Source organism: Pongo pygmaeus, chromosome 8 (genome assembly GCF_028885625.2).
Source record: "Pongo pygmaeus isolate AG05252 chromosome 8, NHGRI_mPonPyg2-v2.0_pri, whole genome shotgun sequence".
NCBI classification, from domain to species: Eukaryota; Metazoa; Chordata; class Mammalia; order Primates; family Hominidae; genus Pongo; species Pongo pygmaeus.
The window spans coordinates 19,197,586-19,221,573 of NC_072381.2; the positions used below are offsets into that span (position 1 = coordinate 19,197,586).

General features: G+C 34.6%; 1 protein-coding gene across 1 annotated transcript in view; it reads left to right on the forward strand.

Annotated features, from left to right (window-relative positions):
- MALRD1 (MAM and LDL receptor class A domain containing 1) overlaps positions 1-23,988 on the forward strand; it is a 679,682-nt gene that overhangs the window by 35,932 nt on the left and 619,762 nt on the right. The window contains exons 3-5 of the mRNA XM_054503207.1: positions 8,426-8,520; positions 8,610-8,771; positions 18,516-18,612. Coding sequence (XP_054359182.1) covers positions 8,426-8,520; positions 8,610-8,771; positions 18,516-18,612 — 354 coding nt within the window. The remainder of the gene's footprint in view (positions 1-8,425; positions 8,521-8,609; positions 8,772-18,515; positions 18,613-23,988) is intronic.

Consider the following 23,988-nt stretch of genomic DNA (forward strand, 5'->3'; position numbering starts at 1 on the left):
TGTTCTGTGTGTAGTTTAGAAGCATGTGCATTCTTTTGTTGTTGGGTGGAGTAAGTGTGCCATATGTATCTGTTAGGTCTAATTGGTTTATAGAATTGCTCAAGTTTTCTATTTTCTTGCAGATCTTCTATCAAATAGTTCTATTTATTTTTGAAAGTAGAATATTAGAGTCTCCAACTATTGTTGTTAAATGGTCTACTTTTCAATTATTTTAGCTTTTGCTTCACATATTTCAGAGCTCTGGTTTTACGTGCACAGATGTTTATAGTTTTTATATACTCTTGATTGGTTGACACATTTGTCATTATAAAATGCCCTGCTTTGTCTCAATAAGAATTCTGTCTTCTGTCCAGGGTAATCAGGCAAGAGAAAGAAAGAAAGCATATTCAGATAGGAAGAGAGGAAGTCAAATTATCTTTATTTGCAGCAGACATGATCCTATATCTAGAAAACCCCATTGTCTCAGCCCAAAAGCTCCTTAAGCTGATAAGCAACTTCAGCAATCTCAGGATACAAAATCAATGTGCAAAAATTGCTAGCACTCCTATATGCCAACATCTGGCAAGTAGAGAGCCAAATTATGAAGGAAGTTCCATTCACAGTTGCTACAAGGAGAATAAAACACCGAGGAATACAGTTAACAAAGGAAGTGAAGGACCTCTTCAAGGAGAACTACAAACCACTGCTCAAAGAAATCAGAGAGGACACAAAGAAATGGGAAAACATTCCATGCTCATGGATAGGAGGACGCAGTATTGTAAAAATGGCCATACTGACCAAAGTAATTTATAGATTTAATGCTATTACCATTAAACTACCATTGGCATTCTTCATAAAATTAGAAGGAGCTATTTTAAAATTAGTATATAACCCAAAAGAGGTCACATAGCCAAGACACTTCTAAACAAAAAGAGCAAAACTGGAGGCATCATGCTACCCAACTTCAAACTATACTACAAGGCTACAGTAACCCAAACAGCATGGTACTGGTTCAGAAAAAGACACATAGGCAAATGGAACATATTAAAGAACTCAGAATTAGGACCACACATCTACAACCATCTGATCTTTGACAAACCTGACAAAAACAAGCTATGGGGAAAGGATTCCCTGTTTAACAAATGGTGCTGGGAGAACTGGCTACCCATATGCAAAAAATTGTAGCTGGACCCCTTCCTTACACCTTCTACAAAAATTAACTCAAGATGGATTAAAGACTTACAAGTAAAACCCAAAAGTATAAACATTCTAGAAGAAAATCCAGGCAATAACATTCATGACATAGACACAAGCAGAGATTTCATGATGAAAGCACTGAAAGCAACAGCACTGAAAGCAAAAATTGACAAATAGGATCTAATTAAACTAAAGAGCTTCTGCACAGCAAAAGAAACTATCATCAGAATGAACAGAAAACCTACAGGATGGGAGAAAATGTTTTCAGTCTATCCACCCAGCAAAGGTCTAATATCCAGAGTCTACCAGAAATTTAACAAATTTTCAGGAAAAAAACAAACAACCCCATTAAAAAGCGGGCAAAGGACATGAACAGATACTTCTCAAATAAAACATTCATGTGGCCCACAAACATACAAAAGAAACCTCAACATCACTGATTAGTAGAGAAATGCAAATCAAAACCACAATGAGATTACCATCTCACACCAGTCAGAATAATGATTATTAAAAAGTCAAGAAACAACAGATGCTAGCGAGGATGCAGAGAAAAAGGAATGCTTTACATAGTGGGTGAGAATGTAAATTAGTTCAACCATTGTGGAAGACAGTGTGGCAATTCCTCAAAGATCTAGAACTGGAAATGCCATTTGATTCAGCAATCCCTTTACTGGGTATATACCCAAATAAATATAAATTATTCTATTATAAAGACACACACATGCATATGTTCATTGGAGCACTGTTCACAATAGCAAAGACATGGAATCAACCCAAATGCCCATCAATGATAGACTGGATAAAGAAAATGTGGTACATATACACCACGGAATTTTATGCAGCCATAAAAAGGAATGAGATCATGTCCTTTGCAGGGACACGGATAGAGCTGGAAACTGTTATCCTCAGCAAACTAGGGCTGGAACAGAAAACCAAATACCACATGTTCCCACTTATAAGTGGGAAACGAATGATGAGAACACATGGACACATGGCAGGGAACAACAGACACTGGGACCTGTCAGGAGGGGAGAGAGGAGGTAGAGCATCACGAAGAATAGCTCATGGATGCTGGGCTTAATACCTGAGTGATGGATTGATCTGTGCAGCAAACCACCATGGCACATGTTTACCTGTGTAACAAACCTGCACATCCTGCACGTGTACCCCAGAACTTAAAATAAAAGTTAAAAAGAAAAGAAAATCATTCTTCTCAATTTCGTATAGCCATTTCAGCTTTCTTTTGGTTATTGTTTATATAGTATGTCTTTTATATCCTTTTACTTTTAACCTTTTTCTGTAGTTGAATCTAAAATGTGTCTCTTGTAGACAGCATATGGTTAGATCATGTTTTTATACAATATGCCAACTTCTTACTTTTGATTTAAGAATTTAATCTATTCGCATATTATATAATTATGATTTACACCTATCATCAGAGCAATAGGTTGTTTATTGCCATTTTGCTACTTGTTTTCTGTATGACTTATTTTTTTTCTTATTACTCTATTCCTCCATTACTACCTTATTTTGTTAAATAGATATTTTCTAGTGTATTATATTAATATCCTTTTCTTTTTTTACTATATATTTTTGAATTATTTTATTAGTTGTTGCCCTAGGGATTACATTTAACATTTTAATTTACAACAACTTAGGTTGGATTAATGCCAATATAATTTTAACAATATACAAAAATTTTGATCTTATATAGTTCTGCTCACTTCTTCTTTATGCTGTTATTGCCACAAATTACATCATTACATATTGTGCCCATAACCTAAGTTATTATTATTGATTTTTATCAGTTATATAATTGATTATAATCATTATTGATTATATATCTACCTCTTTATTGATATTCTCTATTTTATGACACGTTATTCTTATGATTTCTGTAGTTCTTTATATATGGTTTTCCTTAGCTCTTTGAAAATATTTGACATAGCTGATTTAAAGTCTTTGTCTAATAAGTCTGGTGTTTCTCAGAGACATTGTGTATTGATTGCTTTGCTTTTTTTCTCTCTGCATGGGATATATCTTCTTGTTTCTTTGCGTTTCTCACTTAAAAAAAAACCTAGACATTTAAAACAATATACTCTTGGACCTCTGGAAATCAGATGCTCACTCTCCCAAAAACTCCCACACATTCGCTTCTGTTACTGTTTGTTGTAGTTATAGTTGTTTTATTTGTTGTTAATTTAGTGACTTTACTGAGAGTCTCTTAGATGTCATTGTCTTAGTCAATTTTGGCTGCTAGAACAAAATGCCAGAAACTGGGTAGATTATAAACAATGGAAATTTATTTCTCACAGTTCTGTAGGTTGGGAAAGTCCAAGATCAAGGCACTGGCAGATTCAAGTGTCTGATGAGGGACCACTTCCTGGTTCATAAGACAGTACTATCCTGCTGTGTTCTCACATGGTGGAAGGGGCAAAGCAACTCTCTAGGCCTTCTTTTATACAGGAATTAAATCCATCCATGAGGACTCTACCTTCAGGATCTACTCACCTCCCAAAAGTCTCGTCTTCAAAGATTATGTTTCCACATATGAATGTGTGTGTGTGCAGGGGCACAAACATTCAGACCAAAGCAGCCTGGGACCAATAAATCTCTATGTTTTGCTGAGGGATTCTGTGTGTATGTTGGGGTGCACTTTCCACATTCATCCAGGCATCTGATAACTCTGCCTTAGTTTCCATTTCCTGCTTTCATACAGCCTCAATATCAGCCAGATGTTAGGGCCTAGGGTCTTTTCAGGTATTTCCAGAGCATGTGCACAGGCCTACACATGCACATGTCTGGCTAGATTTGCAGGAATATGTTGGAACTTTTTAAACTCCCTATCAATGTCTCATTCTATTAGTTTATTATTTTCACCAACTGTTACACACTGCCTCAGGTGACTAGGAAGTTATAACACTTGCTGGTAATTGTTTTCAACAAACCCCTTATGTAGAAAAAGCATTTTATACTGAGCAAGCTATTATTATGGTCAATTTCAGATGGCATTTTAATTGTGGTCTTTCAGGGAACCAAAAGACAGGTCAAATAATGACAATTATTTGAGAATGAGGCTTTGAAAAAGGTCTAGCAACATTTTACTCATTCTTGTGGCTGCCAGGCTGCACAGAAATGCAAGCTGCTATTTTTCAAAGTTAAATGTGAAACTGGAGAGTGGGCAATGAGACTAGGGCAAGTTAAAGCCCATAAAACTCACCATTTTTTAAAACTGAGGTTTAGCCATTTGTTGAATAAAAGCCCTCCAAATTGCCAAAAAGCTTTGGCTAATTTCCAGAGTTCATACAAGTGGATTCTGACATTTTTGCCAGTTTTAAAATTGTTTTTGTGGGGGAAAAAGTTTCAGAGGTCTCTATTCTGGCATTTTCATTAACAATACTCTTGTGGTTTATTATGTATTTTATGATCTCCTAAAGTGACTCACATAGCCCTTTGTCACTGAAGTCAGACATAAGTTGATATGGCAGCATCCATGTACAACTTGTAGTAATGATAAGGGATTACTATTTGAGGGTATTCTTTAAGTGATACAATTTTAGCAAATATTACCTGGTTCTGTTGAGCTTGCTAGCTTAATAAATTGGTATGAGTCAAAACTTATGATTCAAAGGAAACAGAATTTAATAAATAGACAGAAATAATCAACTTGAAGAGATTTGTATCTAAGACTACTATTTGCTCTCTATTATCAGAACTATGTTTTTGTCGGAAATTAGTGCACTTTCATATTTCCATAAGTTTTGACATGTTAACATTTGCTTCAAGCCTTGGATCTTGTTATGATGATCCATTCCTACAGCCTGGCTTGGAATGAAATGTTCTTGAGAACTGATATTATCTCACTGTTAAAATGCTCCTTTTTTGAGTTCCTTTGAGCCAGTTGGTTACTCTGTAGGATGCAACAAGATTTATGTCTCTCCTGCTCACATTCAGGTCCATTAATCTCTCAGAATGTGGGAAATGGAGGAAGTACAAGGCTGCCCATCAATGGTTGAGGAAAGTGAGACCGAAAATTCTGCCTTGTCTTTCCTGAAGATCAAGGTTGATAGAATTCACTGCCAAAGTTATTGGATTTAGCTCTCAAACCTTGATTCATGGTTTTTGTTGCTTTCATATTTTATATACCTCCTTTTTTGTCATCGAACTTGGGATTTCATTCCAATACTTAACCAGTAACTGAGAAAAAGTATTTTTAAAAGTCCTGTAACATAAACATTTAAGACTATAAATGAAATTATGCTATTTATGTTATTTTGTCATTTTAATAATTAACTCTGTCACAAGATTATGTTACACATGTGTTTCAAAGACATTATGCATTGACTTTTATGAATGCAGGCACAACGTGGGAATTTAAGTATCATGTAAACAAGCTGTAATGAGGATGATGTAGAGATTAATAGAGGTATATGATGATAATGGTGATTATGTGTTTGCATGTGGTATGTGTATTACCAGGCTGCTAAAGGAAGTACAAGAGGTTTATAGAAAGAATATTCAATGTAAAGTTTGTTGTTCAAGAGCTTCACGCAGTCTCTTCTGGCTGGTTAGAGCTGTAGTAAAGGGGAGTGTTAAATGAGGGAATGGTCATGTGGAGAAAAGTTATACTGTCAAAGATTTGCCTTTTTCTCTTGAACTCATAAACAGCCATGATGAAAAATGTTCTCTGGAAAGCCAAGGAACTTTCTATAAAGTGACATTTTTCTCTAGGGAACATCTCCATCTGTGAATTAAAGAAATTCCATACTCATACTAAAGGAGCAAGGTAAAATGAAGTGCACACTAAAAAAATTTGCGATTGTCACTAAGTTAAAATTAATCATAGAAAACAGATATTGCCACTGGGTGCATGTTGAACAATTTTTTCCCCATACAAAGAAAAAAGTTTATTACTAGAACAAATGTCAAAAGATATCAAGCTGTTTCTGAATGTAAACCTTTACTTTCTACTATAACCTGAAGATTAACCTTTATTGAATATTTGATAAAATACAGAATAATTTATAGTGCCATAATACATACCAAATGACAAAGTTTTTATTTATAAAACACTCTGTTTAAATATTTAAATAATTTATTCATGTGAGTTGAAAAATATCACTGAAAAATGCTACTTTTATTATTTAGTAACTTAATGTGTCAAATCTGATTTTTAATATCAAGCTTTTAAAAACAAATATGAATAATTTAGGCAATATCCTTGACAAATAAAAATAATTTTTCTGTGTATCTCAGGGATTCTTTTTAGTAGTTCAATATTTATAAACAACAATTTAGAGCCGACTGAATGCTATTACCATTTGTATTGCTAATAATATTATTTAAACCTAAAATAATATATGCATATGGCTTATTATGCTTATTTGATTATTCACTTGCTTAACATTTGTTTACCTGATGCAAGAGCCAACTATTGATAGTCCACTTGCATCACCATGATACTCACTCTTCATCTAAATTGTGTTTACATAATAATTCCCGTAAGTATATTCTTGGAATAATTGTGTGTTATTACAGTTACTTCAGTTATGTCTCTGACTATATTCATAAGCAATCATTAATGTCACTGTTTGCTGCTTAATTAGGATGCAATTTTGGAATAGGAGTAGGGAAGAGAGGTTTCTTCCTTAGGTCTCATAATTTTACTATTGATTCTTTTAATGATGTGACAATTAGATTTGATTTCCAATACCACTGATTTGACTTAAAATACCACTGAATAACTTAGGTAGCTATGTCATCATAGTCATCATCATCATATTTCTCATTCCTTTTGACAAAGAGAAGCACGTAAAATAGAGTGGCAGAAAACAATGGTTCTCAGATTATATGCTAGAACTCACATAAAGCATCACAGAAAATCTATGAGAGCCCAGGGAATGCTCAACATTTATTTTACAGGCTTCTAAACCATGAGAGTCCACTGGTATTATCCGTACTGCAGTGCATAGGAAAGCATCAGGGCTCAGAGTTGTTTTCCTTAATCCTAGGAAAAGCTGGGACTATCTAATCCAACTTTTTCTGAACAAAAGCACAGTGAGCAATAATCTCTTCTAAAGCTGTAAGAGTTGAAGAAGGAAGAAAGAAACATGAAAAGTGGCTCATCAGTCAGAAACAGGTTTATTTTAAAGAATGAACCTGAGAGGGCCCTCTGGCCGAGTTAGGTCAAGAGCCCTTTCTCTTACAGACTAAGAGTATTTTAGGGTTCAGGATGGGAGAGCCTACCACAGGCTCAGAATGTTTCTGTGTCTCTTTGTCTTGCTTATCTGGGAGGGAGAGTTTTGTGTCTGTTCGCATACATCTTTCTGCAGCTGCAGTCATACCCCCCAAGTCTGCTTTTAGCTTCCTTCCCTGTCTTAGTGAACCTAAAGAGAAAGGAATGGGCTTATTAGGGCCCACTGTTTTACTTGGGCCCATTGTATGAGTGTGAAGTTTGGTCTTTACACCATACAGCTGTCTTATCTGTATTTTACTGTCTGCTCTTTCTAGCTGCTTGTTGTTAGAAGTGATTTCTTTGAAATGCATGAGGTTAGAAAGGGAGCTGGAACTTAAAATGGTGGTGTTTGTCCAAGATGATGGTGCTCCTGCTCTGTCAAAAGTCTTCATCGAATTGCTTATTTTGGTAGACAGTCCTAATAGTATAATGTTTTTCCTAGATAGCATCTTTGCAGGGACGTACCTTTCTATGTTAAATGTGATAAAATGGGTTGTGAACTGTAGCCCATAGTCATATTATAGGGAGTACAATTGCAATTAGCTATGTCACTGAGCAACATAAAGAAGTAAAAATATCAGATGGTTTGCAAAAGTAAATGATGTGGTTAAATTATTTGTTCTTTAAACAAAAAAAAATTATTAGTCTAGTGAGGATGTGGGCCTGAATTATCACTTTGTGTCTTAAATTTGCCAGTGATCACTCTGAATCTAACACATTGTCTTTTTTTTTTTTTAAGTTTTGTTGGTACATAGTAGACGTGTATATTTATGGGGTACATGAGATGTTTTGATACAGGTATCCAATGCATAATAATCACATCATGGAGAATGGGGTACCCATCCCGTAAGCATTGATCTTTTATGTTACAAACAATCCAATCACACTCTTTTAGTTATTTTTGAATGTACAGTGAAATTATTATTGACTATAGTCACCCCATTGTGCTATCAAATAGTAGGTCTTATTCATTCTTTCTATTTATTTTTGTACCCTGTCTCTTCTTTCTGATAGCTCACTTCCTCTCACTGGTTTCCAGAGTGGATTCTATTTCTTCAAGTTTAAGAAGCAGAGTTTTCCTTCCAACAAATGATCAACATGACTGCCAGGTATTTGAAAGCACACAGAATTTTAAATATTTTGTCACATTTGGGGACTTCTTTATCATAATTGTTTGGGTACTAATTGTATTTCACAGATTACATTTTATTACTTCTCCAGCCAAGTGAGTGGCAAATTAATGGTTGGGCTTCAAACTGCATGTGGAGGTCCTATTCAGCATTTATGGCAAAACACAGCTGCACTCCCAAATCAGTGGGAGAGAAATGTCATCAAAATCCAGAGTTCACAGAGATTTCAGGTATGTGTGTTCTATTCTCTAACTATGGCCTTGAAGAAAAATAAGATACAGATCTTTAACACCAGATGAACTAAAAGTAAGGCAACTGTCCCAGTTTGCCAGGGACTGAGGGATTTCCCAGGACTTTCAAATGCTGAAAGTGGACATCTCAGGCAATTTGGGATGGCTAGTCACTCTGAAAGACACTTTTACAATAAGGTTTTGAATTTTATGTATTAAAACTAAAGTTGGTATATTTTAAGACATACGAATATATCAGTAAAATATAACCTTTTAATTTTCTCCTAATTTCTTGAACCCCCTCCATTTTCCTCTCTACTTTTCTTACTGCTCCAACTTCCTCTTTCTTTTCATTTCTTTTTCCTTCCAGACTTTTCTCATGCTTTTGAGAAAAGGGAATGCTGGGTAATGAGGAAGGAGACTGTTTAAATACTTATTCCAAATGCTGTTGAAGTAGAATAATTGTCATATTCATTTCATAGATAAACTTAACACAGCCTTTATTTTCTAAAGTAATTTAGAGAATTAAAGCCTATGCAAACCTATAAAACACAAACATATTTATGCAGCCTAATAAAACTTATGCATGGTCGAAATGATAATCTAATGATTATTACCAGTTCTTGAAGAAGTATTGCCTATTTTAACATTTGGGACAATCAAACAAAATTTTCCTGTTAAACATGAGATTTGAAAGCATTTTATTCCTTAAAACTTTCTAATCCTGCTCTGTGAGTCAATTTAACCCAAGTTGGTTTTTTTTATCATCTGCTATTAGAATGATATAATAATTTTATAAATTTGATATAAATCAAATCATTTGTTGTATGGTAGATTTAGCACTTGCTTAAATATAGAGATTGAATTGGATTGAATTTTACCATCGATTCTTTTGAGTGCCTAAGAGGAAAACAATGGCTAAATGAACAGGATCTTCATTGTAAAAGTTGAATTATAAGATATAGGAATGGCACAGTTTCTTAATTGATTGGTCATAAATCACTATAATTTGGAATTTTCAGGCTTTGATAAACTTAATGAGGATCAAAAGAAGGCTACAAAAAATCCCTTAACAGATGGTTAAATGACACCTGTATGGCACGACTTCAGAGAAACTCCCATTGGAAACACTAACCAGAGACTGAGACTGTACTCTATTGAAGTCAAATATCAGTGTTGGGGGTGTGGGTGGTTGGAAAGTCATCTTAAGCCATCAGGCACTTAAGTCTTTCTATCAACAATTCATTCATTCACTTAAGAAAGATAAATTTGAGGCTCTTGGATGTAGTAGGTACAATGAAGGGAAGGTTCCCTACACTGTGTTAAGGGAAGATGATTGATAGGTGTGGGGAGGGGATACTATGTGTCCCTGGGCCCTGAAGACAGCTGTGGCTTTCAAGGGTTGTGGTATGCAGAATGAGTACCCCCGAGCACCAATAATGTATTTAATTTCCTGTGGATGCTCAAGTGTTATTAACCGCTGGAGAAGTTATTTAATTTCTTAAACTTCTCTTCTTAATCCCCTGTGTCTGCTTGTTGTCTCCACAACGACAACAAAAGCAACAAAACCAGGCCAAAATTGTGTTTATGGGGATTGAGTCACATCGAGTAGACTCTGAAGAATGATCTTGCTGAAGTTCCATCTCTCTCCATTCTTGTAGAGATTTAATAAGTGAGATGAGAATCTTATCTACGGGTCAACTCCATCATTATTTACACATCTTTTTCAACTTTGAAACAGAGCTGATGGTATGGGAGTCTTAAACTACTTTTGCCAAGTTTTGTGCCTTCTTAGACCTGTCTATGTCTTTTGGTCAAAGTCTCTATTAGAAGCATAAGATATTAGAGTGTTGAGTAGAGCTGGAACTTGCTGTATCTTGTAGGTCAAACCTTTCAAAATAACGTCCTTGTTTTGCTCAGCTTCCTATTCTCAAGTGATACATCCTGAGTTCTGATGATTAAATATGTGCAGTAGATCAATAAAAAAAACGTAAAACTCCAGAATATGTAATATCCAGGGTGATTCGGCTGTAGCTGAGGCAGCAAGGTTATTCACTTGAGTGCTTTAATGTACCAGTGGCTTCAACTAAAGCAGATGCATGTGCAATATATGAATTTTATATCCCAAAATACGTTATTGCTCATGTGAAAACAGTGCGTTTACCTTAAAGGCTTTGCAAAAATTAGGAGACCATACGACTCTCTAGGGATCCTTCGGCTACACCAGCCTTTTCGGATTGCAGGTATGCTTTAGTTCTATCCTGTCAGCATGTGACCAGATGTTCATTTGCTTTTGTTTGGTGGGCCACAGAGAAGTGCTGTGCTTGTAAAACAGCCTGCCACCATCTAGTAACTCACTCCTGAAAAGATTTTGTGAGGGGCTTATTCGAGGGAATTCTGTAATCAGAGTCTCCAGACAGTATCTGCTGCCTCAAGAACTTACAAGCCTCTGAGAATTATTTCATTGTCTGCCATTTCCTTTCCATGCTGACTTCTAATAGTTTAAAAGCCACGCATCCTTCCTTTAAAAATGTCCAAATAGGAGATTTTGGTCCCAGCTGGATCCCAGCTTAGCACGGGCTTTGGAGAAAGCCTCTGCAGCTGACTCTCACCTGGGGGCTTTATCACCTCCATCTGTGAAGGACTAGGTCTCTCCTTTAATGAAATTGAAGCAGGTTAACTTCTGAGGGAATGCTGCTGCATACACAAGGATTGCTATTTATCTACTTAGCAAAGACGGAAGCATTTCAGAGAGTTTCTGAAGATATTTAAGGAATAATAACAACTAAAATTTCTTTAGCACTTACTATGTGTAAGGCACTATGTTTACTTCTTTGGATACATAATTTTATTGACCCTTCTCAAAAATCCTCTAAGGTAGAAAGATGATTTACTCCATAATTCACTGAGAATTACAAGCTTTAGAGAGTTAAATAACCTACTAAATCCCATACCAGCTTAGACTGTAGGGTAGTTTGATTTCAGATCTCAATTACTGAGCCACTGAGCCATAATAATGTTTTTATTATGTTAAAGCATTACAGGGATTTAGAATACATAGGGGAAAAAAAAGCCCAACCTCTAGTTTGGTCAAATCTGAAGTGTATGACTCATTAAATTTTCTTTTGTCGGCTGTGCTGGGTAAAACAACAATTTTAGGCATTGCATGCTGCTGATTAATTGCAATCACATTTTAAAAAAATTGCAGACAGAAGCAATTAATTTTACAGTTGTCCTAAAATGTTCAAGGAGACAAAGAATAAAACAAACTAAACATACAGTAGAAATGTAGTCCCCAATTCAGGTGAAACCTTCTTTTGTCAGAGGCATTAGTACCAGAGTGACTCCATCTTGAGTGAGGGCTAGGAAAATGAGCTTGCTGTGTTGCATTTCCAGAAAGCTGGGTATCCCTATCCTCTAGATGTTTACTGTTAAGGGACCAGATTGATAACATTTACTAAACAGACCTGGACTTAGGAGTGTCCTGGTATCCCGATACACTGAGAACAAAATCATTCCTAATTTTGCTTTAAAGATAATAATGTCGATTCTTGCAAAACACAGTAATTAAGAAAATTAATCCTTTATCACAAAAGATTGTAGTAGAGCACATCTCCCCATGATCTTTTTTTATCCTGTATATAAAAGAGTATTGTACTTAGGGTGGACACATTCGTCCTCTTACTTTCAGGAACAACCTGCTCTGTCTATTGAGTGGCCAGTCTTTTATCCCTCTACTTTCTTAATAAACTTGCTTTCACTTTATGGACATTCTCTCAATTCTTTCTTGCACAAGATCCAAGACCCTCTCTTGGGGTCTGGATCGGGACTTCTTTTCAGTAACACTTTCACTCCTTTTTGTTGCTGTTGTTCTTGAAAGAAGCTCACGTAACGGTTTTATGGGTAAGAAGGAATGAATACTATACCTTACTACTAAGTATATCACTGACTATAATTTTCATGTTGAATGTCTGGATTGTTAAACTAAATGAACTGTCAGTGCCTTAAGTATAAAAAGATATTGGAGCATTTTTAACATGCTATTATTTACTTTTCATTTCTTTGATATTTCATTGAGAAATGCTGAAGAGTTCTCAGCAGCCTCCTATTTAGAAAGAATAGAATTTATTAATAAAGACAAAAGATGAGCTTTGCATTAAAAAATGTAAATTTTACTCTTAACTCTTAAAATTCTACCTTCACTCTTCAAAATCATTATCTGAGGTATTTTCCCTTTTAATTCAATAATATTTATGATAACACATGATGAGGAAATAATTATTCTCATCATTTTGTGTCTCAAATGTTTGCTTGGGAAATAAATGGAATGTATACTACTAATTAAGAAAACTCTTACATAACACATACAACCATAAGTGTTTTTAATGTTTATACTCACTCTGAAGCAGCCTCATTGTCTGGGGCGATACCTGAGGTTCATTGTTTCATGCTAAGGAAATCAAAGACATGAACATACAAGGAGTGAGATTAAGAATGGAGGTTTAATAGGTGAAAGAAAGAGAAGAGCTCTCTCCTGCAGAGAGAGGGGTCCTGAATGGGTTTCCAATCCATGGCAAAATGCAGGGGGTTTTATAGATGAGCTTGAGGAAGCGGTGTCTGATTTACATAGGGCAGTAAAGATTGGTCAGACTAGGTGTGTTATTTGCATAAGGCACAAAAAACTGATTAGGGGTAGGTGTGTCGTTTGCATAGGGCACAAAAAGCTGGCCTTTCCCACACTAATATTTTATTATGCAAATGGGTTCTCTAACTGGCTGGTGCCATGTTGCCCGTTTCTTTACTGTACATGTGGTAATAAAAGGGAAGATGGAGCTTCTGTATTGGTTATGCCTGGCCCCCAGGTAGCCTTTTTTTATTGGCACAACTGCTGGCATTCACCCGTGCAAGCTTCCAGCTTGCTTATCTATGTTTACAGCTCGATTTTTCAGGCTGCTATTCGTTATAAAAAATAATTTATTGGGCTGCTATTTGGTAGAAGGGAAGCCTTGCCAAGGACTCTTTTACCCTCACTATCTGCCTAAATATTTTCTTTCGAGCTCCTGTATCAATGCCATCCACACAGTATTATCCATCGGTCATCACCATTTCCTCTAACATTTAAATCAAGTGGCTTGAGTGCTGACCGCTTACGTCTATTCAGAGGTCATCCATCTTCTCTTAAAATGTTTGGGATGCAAGGAATTTGTTTCGTGTTCGCTGTTGGATTAGTGCAGGGTGTACCTGACTTCTGTGGTGCTGGAACTCCATGATCTCTCCTATGATCCACTTTTATTTTGCTGCTTTGCTCCTTTATATATATATGTATTTATTCTCCAACATTATTAAAATGAGGTGGGCGTTTGGGAAATAATCTTGCTGATGTTTTGGAGAAAACAAAGAATGTCAGATACTACTTCTCCTAAAAATAAAACTACCATACACGAACACAGCTCTGCCCAGGACCCTCCATAGAACACACACACACACACACACACATATATATATATACATATACATATATATATGTGTATATATATATATATATTTTTTCAAAATGGAGTCTCACTCTGTCACCCAGGTTGGCATACAGTGGCACCATCTCTTATTGCAACCTCTGCCTCCTGGGTTCAAGCAGTTCTCCTGCCTCAGCCTCCCGAGGCTGGGATTACAGGTGTGTACCACCACACCTGGCTAATTTTTGTATTTTTAATTGAGATGGGGTTTCGCCATGTTGGCCAGGCTAGTCTCGAACTCCTGACCTCAGGTGATCCACCTGCCTTGGCCTCCCAAAGTGTTGGGATTATAGGTGTGAACCACCATAATAATAATTTTTTGTTTGTTTTTTTAATCATCCTGGGGTTCCACTTTCTTTAGCTAATTTTCCAGATTCTAACCCAAATCCTTGTCAACTCTTTTCATTTAAATCTGTCTAGCTATTTAATTATGCCTGATGGGTCTTGTGTTTTATAGCCACATAGACCCATTAATAAATTTCTCTCCACTTCGAGAAATAGTTATTTCCCTAAGAAAAATGTTCCTTCCTGCTAGGCTAGTGGACTCAAATGGCAGCGAAATTTCACAATAATGTTTCATCAGTTATACCAAGTTAACAAGTAATTTAACAGAATCAAATAAACATATAATATCTATTGCAAACTCTAATGAGGAGAGGATTACAGCAAGAAGGTAATTTAAAAGCTATTTCAGTAGTCCAGGGTGAGGAGATGGGAGAGGAAATAAGAATGAAAGGAAAATAGGGATTAGTGGAGTTTATCTCATTGGACATGAGAATGGAGGAGAAAGGGACTTTCAAGGTCAATTTGGAGTTTTGAGCATTGGAGAGCAGCATTCTTCTGGTACCACTGTCAGGAAATGACAGTGAGATGAGAGCTCCAATCCGAGGAGAAAGGACAAAGTGTTGTAAATTATAAATGACTTGTGTCATCTGAGTGAAAATGTCCAGCAGGCTGTGGAAACTGGGGAGGAGAGTTCAGGAGAGAGATTAACATTTGTAATGGAAGTTTCCGACTTACCAACCCTGAAGATGAATGGTGTTTTTTTTTTTTGGTGAGGAGTGTGGAGAAAAAAAACAAGAGACATGTGATATAGTTAACACTTATTTCTACTTCTTTTTTAAACTATGGTGACTGCAGGCGTATCCTTAACTCAGCAACAGCTAGGGACTATCTCTATGAAAATGATTTCAGAAAGAATAAAATGTTAATTTGTAAAGAACACATTTTTACCTACAAACACACAATTCATATAACAGCTTAAATATTTTAACAACTATGTTACAATAGCAGTAGCAAACATTATTTAATGCTAACTATATACCAGGTGCTGTTTTACATGTTCGCAACTCATTTTTCCTTATCATGTAGGCTATCATTTTATCATTACATTGTACAAAAAAGAAAACTGAGGTACACAGATGTTAAATAAGTTCTCCAAGGTCCTGTTGCTATTAAGTGTTATAGCAAGGAACTGAATCCAAATAGTTTGATTTGAAATACATATATATAATATTCAAAATATATGTAATATGTAATAAATATATAATTTATATATCTATATTATAAATAGATATTTTGAATCAAACTACTTGGATATATATAATATATGTAATTATATATTATATATAACCAACTTGGGTATGTATATTATATTATGCATATATTATGTATTACAATAATATATAATATAATAATTACATATTATATAATTTATATAATATAATTAATATTTGTGTAATATTATATAAAATATATAACATATGTATATTATATAATATATAATATTTATATTATAATATATAATACATATAATATAATATGTATTATATATTATATATAATCTGTATATATAATACATAATTTTATGTATATACACATATATACATATGCAAAATATATACAATACATATACTATAGGTACATATATGTATATAATGATATAGGTATATTATACATATATGTATATATAATATATATTCTATAATATATACATATAATATATATTATATATGTGATATAATGTATATATTATTATATTATTATATATCCAACTTGGATACATATAGAATAAATTGATAATATATATAAATATGTTATATATCTACTTGGAGATATATCTATAACATATTTATATATATTACAAATTTATTAATATATATTATATATAATATATATTATATATATCTCCAAGTAGTTTGATTAAAAATATCTGTATCTATATAATATATATTAATTTATATTATATGTTATAATATTGTAATTATAACATATATCTATATTATAATGTTTTAATTATAATCTATATTATAATATAATTATAACATATATGGTATAGCATATATTATTATATCATATATGATATACAATATAAATTATATAATATATATTATATAACTACATATATGATATAAAAAATATATTTTTTGAAAAAATATATTTTGAATCAAACTACTTGGTTTCAGATCCTAGCTATATCTTGGATTCAGATTCTAGCCATACTTTTAATCATTATGTTATACTGCCTTTGTATAAAACTATCTCTACACAATAATCTTTGCCAGGCCTTTGCAAAATGGTTCTATTTTCTAAGTAGTTACACTTATTTTTGTATAAAGAAAATATGACTTTCTTAGGGCTACCTATTGACAGATTTTTCCATAGGTTGTGGATGTTTCTCAGTGGACTTTTAATAGAGTGATAGATAGCATATGGCTTGAAAGGAAATATATTGGTACAGCATATTGTACAGGGATGAAAGAATTTACCATAGAAAAATGATCTGTTATGTTTTGCTGCATCCAGATTAATTGTAAACCTAAAAATCTGGGGTGACTTCTTGAAAAATAAAATGTTTATGTTGTAAACAAGGTTGAATAATGCACATGTGTTCATCACATCCATGAACAAAGCCTCCAACATCAGTGATATTCATTAATAAGGGTGGGATAATGTCTGCCATCAACATGCCAATTTTCTATCAATTTAGGTAATTAGAAAATCAGAGAGTGGCTTCTTTTTAAGTTTCTCAGATCAATCATCCCAGAGTATCTTTTCTTAGTGGTGTCTTGGGCGGACTCCATATCCTAATGTCACGTTCAGTCATTTCTTCTTCTTCTTCTTTTTTTTTTTTTTGAGAACAAGTCTTGCTCTGTCACCTGGACTGGAGTGTAGTGGCGCGATCTCTGCTCACTGCAACCTGCGCCTCCCGGTTCAAGTAATTCTCCCGTCTTAGCCTCCTGAGTATATGGAATTATAGGTGCCTGCCACCACTCCCAGCTAATTTTTTGTATTTTTAGTAGAGATGGGGTTTTGCCATGTTTGCCAGGCTGGTCTAAAACTCCTGACCTCAAGTGATTCACCCGCCTCAGCCTCCCAAAGTGCTGGGATTACAGGTGTGAGGTGCTGTGACAGGCCACGTTCAGTCATTTTAACAATAAGTCACAGAACAATCATTTCCAATCAATGTTTAGATAATGGCAGAAAATGTGCAATAGGATAGCATGAGGATGACATCTAAGGCAAGAGTGGATAAGATTTAGAGAACCGGCCGGGTGCGGTGGCTCAAGCCTGTAATCCCAGCACTTTGGGAGGCCAAGGTGGGCGAATCACAAGGTCAGGAGATCGAGACCATCCTGGCTAACACGGTGAAACCCTGTCTCTACTAAAAATACAAAAAATTAGCCGGGCGCGGTGGCGGGCGCCTGTAATCCCAGCTACTCGGGAGGCTGAGGCAGGAGAATGGCATGAATGTGGGAGGCGGAGCTTGCGGATCCCGCCACTGCACTCCGGCCTGGGTGAAAGAGCGAGACTCCGTCTCAAATAAAAAAAGATTTAGAGAACCAAAGGGGAAGATGGGACACAATTGCAAAATGCCAAGAACTGGAGCTCAGGATGGAGCATGGATCCAAAAGCAGGTAAATGCGAAACAGTATGAACACATAGGAACTGAACATAGGAGATGGTTGTAGGGAAAAATCCGGGTGAGTATTGCTGCATTTCACTATCATGTTACCTATCCTATGCCAGACATTTGAGATACAGTGATGACCCTACATTTCTTTGTTTTTGAGAATGTTTGCTTTGATTTCTTTGCACCTGGAATTGGCATGGTCACACAAGTGCTTCTAGAGAGTGACACGTTTCCTATTGCAGGCTCTCTTTTATAACACTGTAAGACAGTGATGTTCTTTGCTTTATGTTTTTGTTTTGTTTTGTTTTTCTTCTGCAGGTTGTTTTTCAAGGTCAAATGGCTTCAACGTATGAACAGGATGAAGTCATTGCTATTGATGATATATCTTTCAGTTCAGGCTGCTTGCCTGCCAATGGTAAGAACTTTTTCTCTCATTTTGATCTTTATTGTGTTTAAAGATTTCAGTGCAATTTAAAAATTGTGATGAATTTAATCTGCTGTTTATTTTTGTCTGATGTTTTCATGTGGGATATTTTTCGTTCTAATACATTGTATAACAGTGACTGGATCTATACTGGGAGTGAAGATTGGCTGTTTTTCACTGACTGATGCTGTAAAGAACTGAATGGGATAATTTAGTCTCAAACTTGAAATCTTGTAGCAATGTTTACAATGGCTAAAGTTAAATCTTAGCAAGAGAACTCTGTGCCTTCTAGGAGACTGGGAGAAAACTAGCCTCCATAGACTTGAAATTGTCTTCTTGGACAATTGGTTTGATTATTCTGCTGAAAGATACAAAATAGAGGTATTAGTTATAATCTATTTTCTATATTGACACATCAATAAACTACATATATCAGATATAAATTTTTATTTATATTGTTCCTTTGATTATATTAACTAATATTCTGTTCTTCATTTATATTATTCCGAAAACAATTCAATATTAAAATTAGAATAGCATAAAATATCAGGCTTAATCCAATAATAAAAAAGAGTCGGTCATATATATATATATTTCAGGGTTTTTCTTTTAAGAATTTTGTTATATTGTGGCATGATATAACAGAATAAAGAAGGTATTTTATAGATAAAGCTTCTGAGTTCAATTTGGTACAAAGATATAGTTGTTGTGGTAAATAATATTTCAAGACAGGAAGAGATGTCTTCATCTACTTAAGAAAGACCATAGGATCTTGATATTGTGCTTGGTTTTTAAAAAGTTTTATTTTATTTTCAATTAACACATAATTGTACATATTTATGGGATACTATGTGATGTTAAATACATGTATCCATTGTGTAATGATTAAATCAGGGTATTTAACTTATTGGTTATTCCAAAAATTTTTCTTTGTAGTACGAACATTTGAAATTCTCTCTTTTAGTTATTTTGAAATAATATAATATTGTTAACTATACTTTGTAATAGAAAAACTGAATTTATTCCTCCAATCTCTCAGCAATTTCATACCCATTGACCAGTTTCCATACACACATCGTCCACACTATCCTCCCCAGCCTCTGGTAACTACTATTCTACACTGTACTTCCGTAAGATAGGCTTTTGAAAATTTTGCAAATGGGTAAGATAATGTGGTATTTGTTTTCCTGTGTCTGTTTTATTTTGTTTAACATATTCCAGATTCATCCATATTGTCACAAATGATAGGCTTTTATTCTTTTTATAGTTAAATAAAAAATAATTCTATTGCATGTATACTACCACTTTTTCTTTATCCATTTGTCCATTGATAGACACTTAGGTTAATTCCATATCTTGGCTATTGTAAATAGTTCTGCAATAAACATGGGAATGCAAAAATCTCTTTGACAGAGCTTGAAATTGTATCTCTTTAATTTCATTTTCTTTGGATAAATACTCAGAAGTGGGATGGCTGAGTCATTTGGTACTTCTATTTTCAACTTTTGAGGAAACTCCATACTGTTCTATATGATTGTACTAATCTGCATTTCTACCAACAGTATATAAGTATTCCCATTTATCCAAATCTGAACCAGCATTTGTTAACTTTGACTTTTTGATAGTAGCCATTCTGACAAGTATGAGATGATATCTCATTGTGGTTTTAATTTGCATTTCCCTGATGATTAATGATACTGATAATTTTTTTCATATTCTATTTATTGGTCATTTTTCTGAGAAATAGCTATTGAGGTTTTCTGTCCATTTTCAAATTTGATTATTTGTTTTCTTGAAAATGAGTTGTTTTGAGTTTCTTATATATTCTGAGTATTGACCCCTTATTAGATGCACAGTTTGCAAACATTGCCTCCAATCCTGTAGGTTGTCTCTTCACTCATTTGTTTCCTTTGTTGTACAGAAGCTTTTTAGTTTGATGTAATCTCATGTTTTTAAAAGGACTGGTTTTATTTATTTGTTTATTTATTCTATGAGTGAAATATTTTACATATTTATGGGGTATATGTGAGTTTGTTACATGCATAGAATGTATTCAGCCTCCGTTTATATTCTCTTCCCACCCACTCACCCTTCACAGCCTCTAGTATCTATCATTCTATTCTCTATTTCCATGAGATCAATTTTTTTTTTAGCTCTCACATATGAGTGAGAGGTTATTAGTTATTTATTAAATGTTTGGTAGAATTTAGTAGTGAAGCCATCAGGTTCTGGGTTGTTCTTTGGTGGGAGACATTTTGTTACTGTTTCGATCTGTTCAGATTTTCTATTTCTTCAACTTTAGTAGGTTTTATGTGTCTAGAAATTTATCTGTTTCTTCTAGGTTTTCCAGTTTATGGTTGTTCATAATGGTCTTTTATCCTTTGTATTTCTGTGCAACCAGTCATAATATCTCCATTTTCATCTCTCATTTTATTTGAATCTTCCATCTTTTTTCCCTTAATCCAGCTATTGTTTGTCATTTTTATCTTTTTTAAAAAAACAATTTTTGCTTTGTTGTCTTTGGTATTGTTTTGTTTAGTGTCTATTTCATTTGGGTCTGCTCTGATCTTTATTATTTATTTCCTTCTACTAATTTGGGGTTTAGTTTCTTCCTGTGTTTTCTAATTCCTTGAAGTACAACATCAGGTTGTTTGAGATCTTTCTAATATTTTGATGTAAGCATTTATTGCTATAAACTCCTCCCTTAGAATTGCTTTTGCTGTATTCCTTAAGTTTTGGTAGGTTGTTTCTCCATCTTTATTTGTCTCAAGGAATATTTAAATGTTCTTTTTAATTTCATCATTGGCTTATTTTGTTCTTCAAGGGTATGATTAATTTTCATGTATTTGTATAGTTTCCAAAGTTCATTTCATTGTTGAATTCTAGTTTTATTCCGTTGTGGCTGGAAAAGATAATTACTATGATTTTGACTTTTAAAAAGCTGTTGAGACTTGTTTTGTGGCCTAACATTTGATATATCCTGGAGAAAATTCGATGTGCTGATGGGAAAATGTGTATTTTGTAATTATCAAGTAGAATGTTCTGCAAATATATTTTAGGTTTGTTTGATCTAGAGTTCAGTTTAAATATCATGTTTCTTTGTTCATTTTCTGTCTGAATGATCTGTCCATTACTGAAAGTAGGGAGTTAAAATCCATTGCTATTATTGTATTGCGGTCTATCTGTTTCTATACATCTAATAATATTTGCTTTATATATTGGGAGGTCTAGTTTTGGGTGAATATATATTTACAAGTATTTTATCCTTTTTCTAAATAGATCCCTTTATCATTGTATTATGACCATCATTATCCATTTTTTCAGTTTTCAAATTAAAGTCTATTTTATCTGATATAGTTATAGCTACTGCTGGTCTCTTTTGGTTTCTATTTGCATGGAATATTTTTCTTCCATTCCTTTTTTTTCTCAGTCTATGGGTATTCTTACAGGTGATGTGAGTCTCTTGTAGGCAGCATATAATTTGGTCTTTTTTTTAAAATCTACTTATCCACTCCATATATTTTGAAAATTTAATCCATTTACATTTAATGTTATTATTAACAGTTAAGGCCCTACTCCTTTCATTTTAGTCGTTATTTTCTGGTTATTTTGTAGAAATTTGTTTCTTTCTTCTCTTGTTGTTTATCTTTATGGTTTGGTGGTTTTCTATAGTGATAAGCTTTGATTCTTTTCTATTTCTCATTTGTTTATCTGCTGTTATTTTTTCTCTGTGGTTACCATGGGGCTTACATTTAAAAAATCTTATAGAAGACTATTTTAAACTGATAACAACTTAAGTTTGGTTGCATGCAAATATTCTAGAATTTTACTGTCCTCCCACAATTTGTCTTTGACTTTTGGTAACATGATTATAATGTGTCTTAAAGAGGACATCTTTACATTGAATCTAATGCAGACTTTAGGCTTTGTGGATATGGATGTTCATATTTCTCCCAAGGCTTGGGAGGTTTTAAACTATTATTTTAATAAGTAAGATTACTGTGCCTTTCTTCATCTTTTCTCCCTCTGGAAATTGTATAATGCAAAACTTTGTCTGCTTAATGGTTTCCCATAGGTCACATAGGCTTTCCTTGCTGTTTTCCATTCTCTCTTCTTTTTTTTCCCTCCTAAGCTATTTCAAAGACTTGTCTTCAAGTTCAGAAAATCTTTGTTCTACTAGTGTGTTACTGACATCCTCAACTGTATTTTTTGTTTCATTTGTTGATATCCTCAGCTAGAAGATTTCTGTCTTATAAATGATATCTCTTTGTTCAATTAATTATTGAGCTCATGAATTGTTTTTCTAATTTTATTGAATTGTGTATATTCTCTTTTATCTCATTGAGTTCCCTTAAAATTATTATTTTGAATTCCTTTTTGGGCAATATATAAATTTCCATTTTGGTGGGGGTCAGGTACTGGAGAGTTATTGTGTTTCTTTGCTGGTATCATGTTTCTTTGCTTTTCTGTATTTCTTGTTTCCCTATGTTGATATCTGTGCAACTGGTGGAATAATTGCTCTTTCCAATTTTATAGAATGGCTTTCAGGGGGAAATATTTTCACCTGTGTTTTAGAGTATTGGTTAGATAGGGTACCTTTACTACACATGTGCTTTAGAGTATTGGTTAGGTAGGGTACACTGACTTTGGTTCCAGGTGGGCACAGTGGTGTAGTCTCAGAGTAATTTCTTCAACGGTAGTCAACATCAGTAATACCTGAAAGTGTCTCATTGGCTTAGGTTATAGGAGTTTGTGCAGCTCCTTGGACAAGCCTCCCCACTGGAGGTGGGGATGCTGGGCTGTTCTGAATGCCAAGTGTGCATGAGAGCTGTTCTGTTACTGGGTCAAGCATTACCTCCCTGTCGGGGACAGAAGTGTTGGGCTGTTTTGTGTATTGAGGGTTTGTCAGGGCTGCTCCACTGCCAGGTTGGGTGTGGTTTCTTTGGTGATGTTCATGGTGCCAGACTGTTTCACACACAAGGATGCATGAGGACTGCTCTATCTCCGGATCAGTCACGACCTCTCTGGCTGGCAAGATTGCCTATAATTTGGGGGTCAAGACATCTCATAAGCTTGGCCACCGGGGTTGCAGCAGTACCACTAGGTATAGGCTTCAAATAGCTGGGATGGTGTGCTGCAGCCACTTGAATTGGAAGATTGGAGTGCCTCCTGGCAATTTATTCACAGAAGTAGATAGCTATAGCTTCTTGGATGGAGAATGGCACACTACCACGTGGGAGCACAGTGTAGTGCCAGCAGATCCTCACAGGTGGGGAGATGCAGTGGCTACTGGACCCCAGAGAAAGATGCACTCTAGTCATGGCTCCAGTCCCAAGATAGCACTTTATAGAGCAACGTAGATCATGG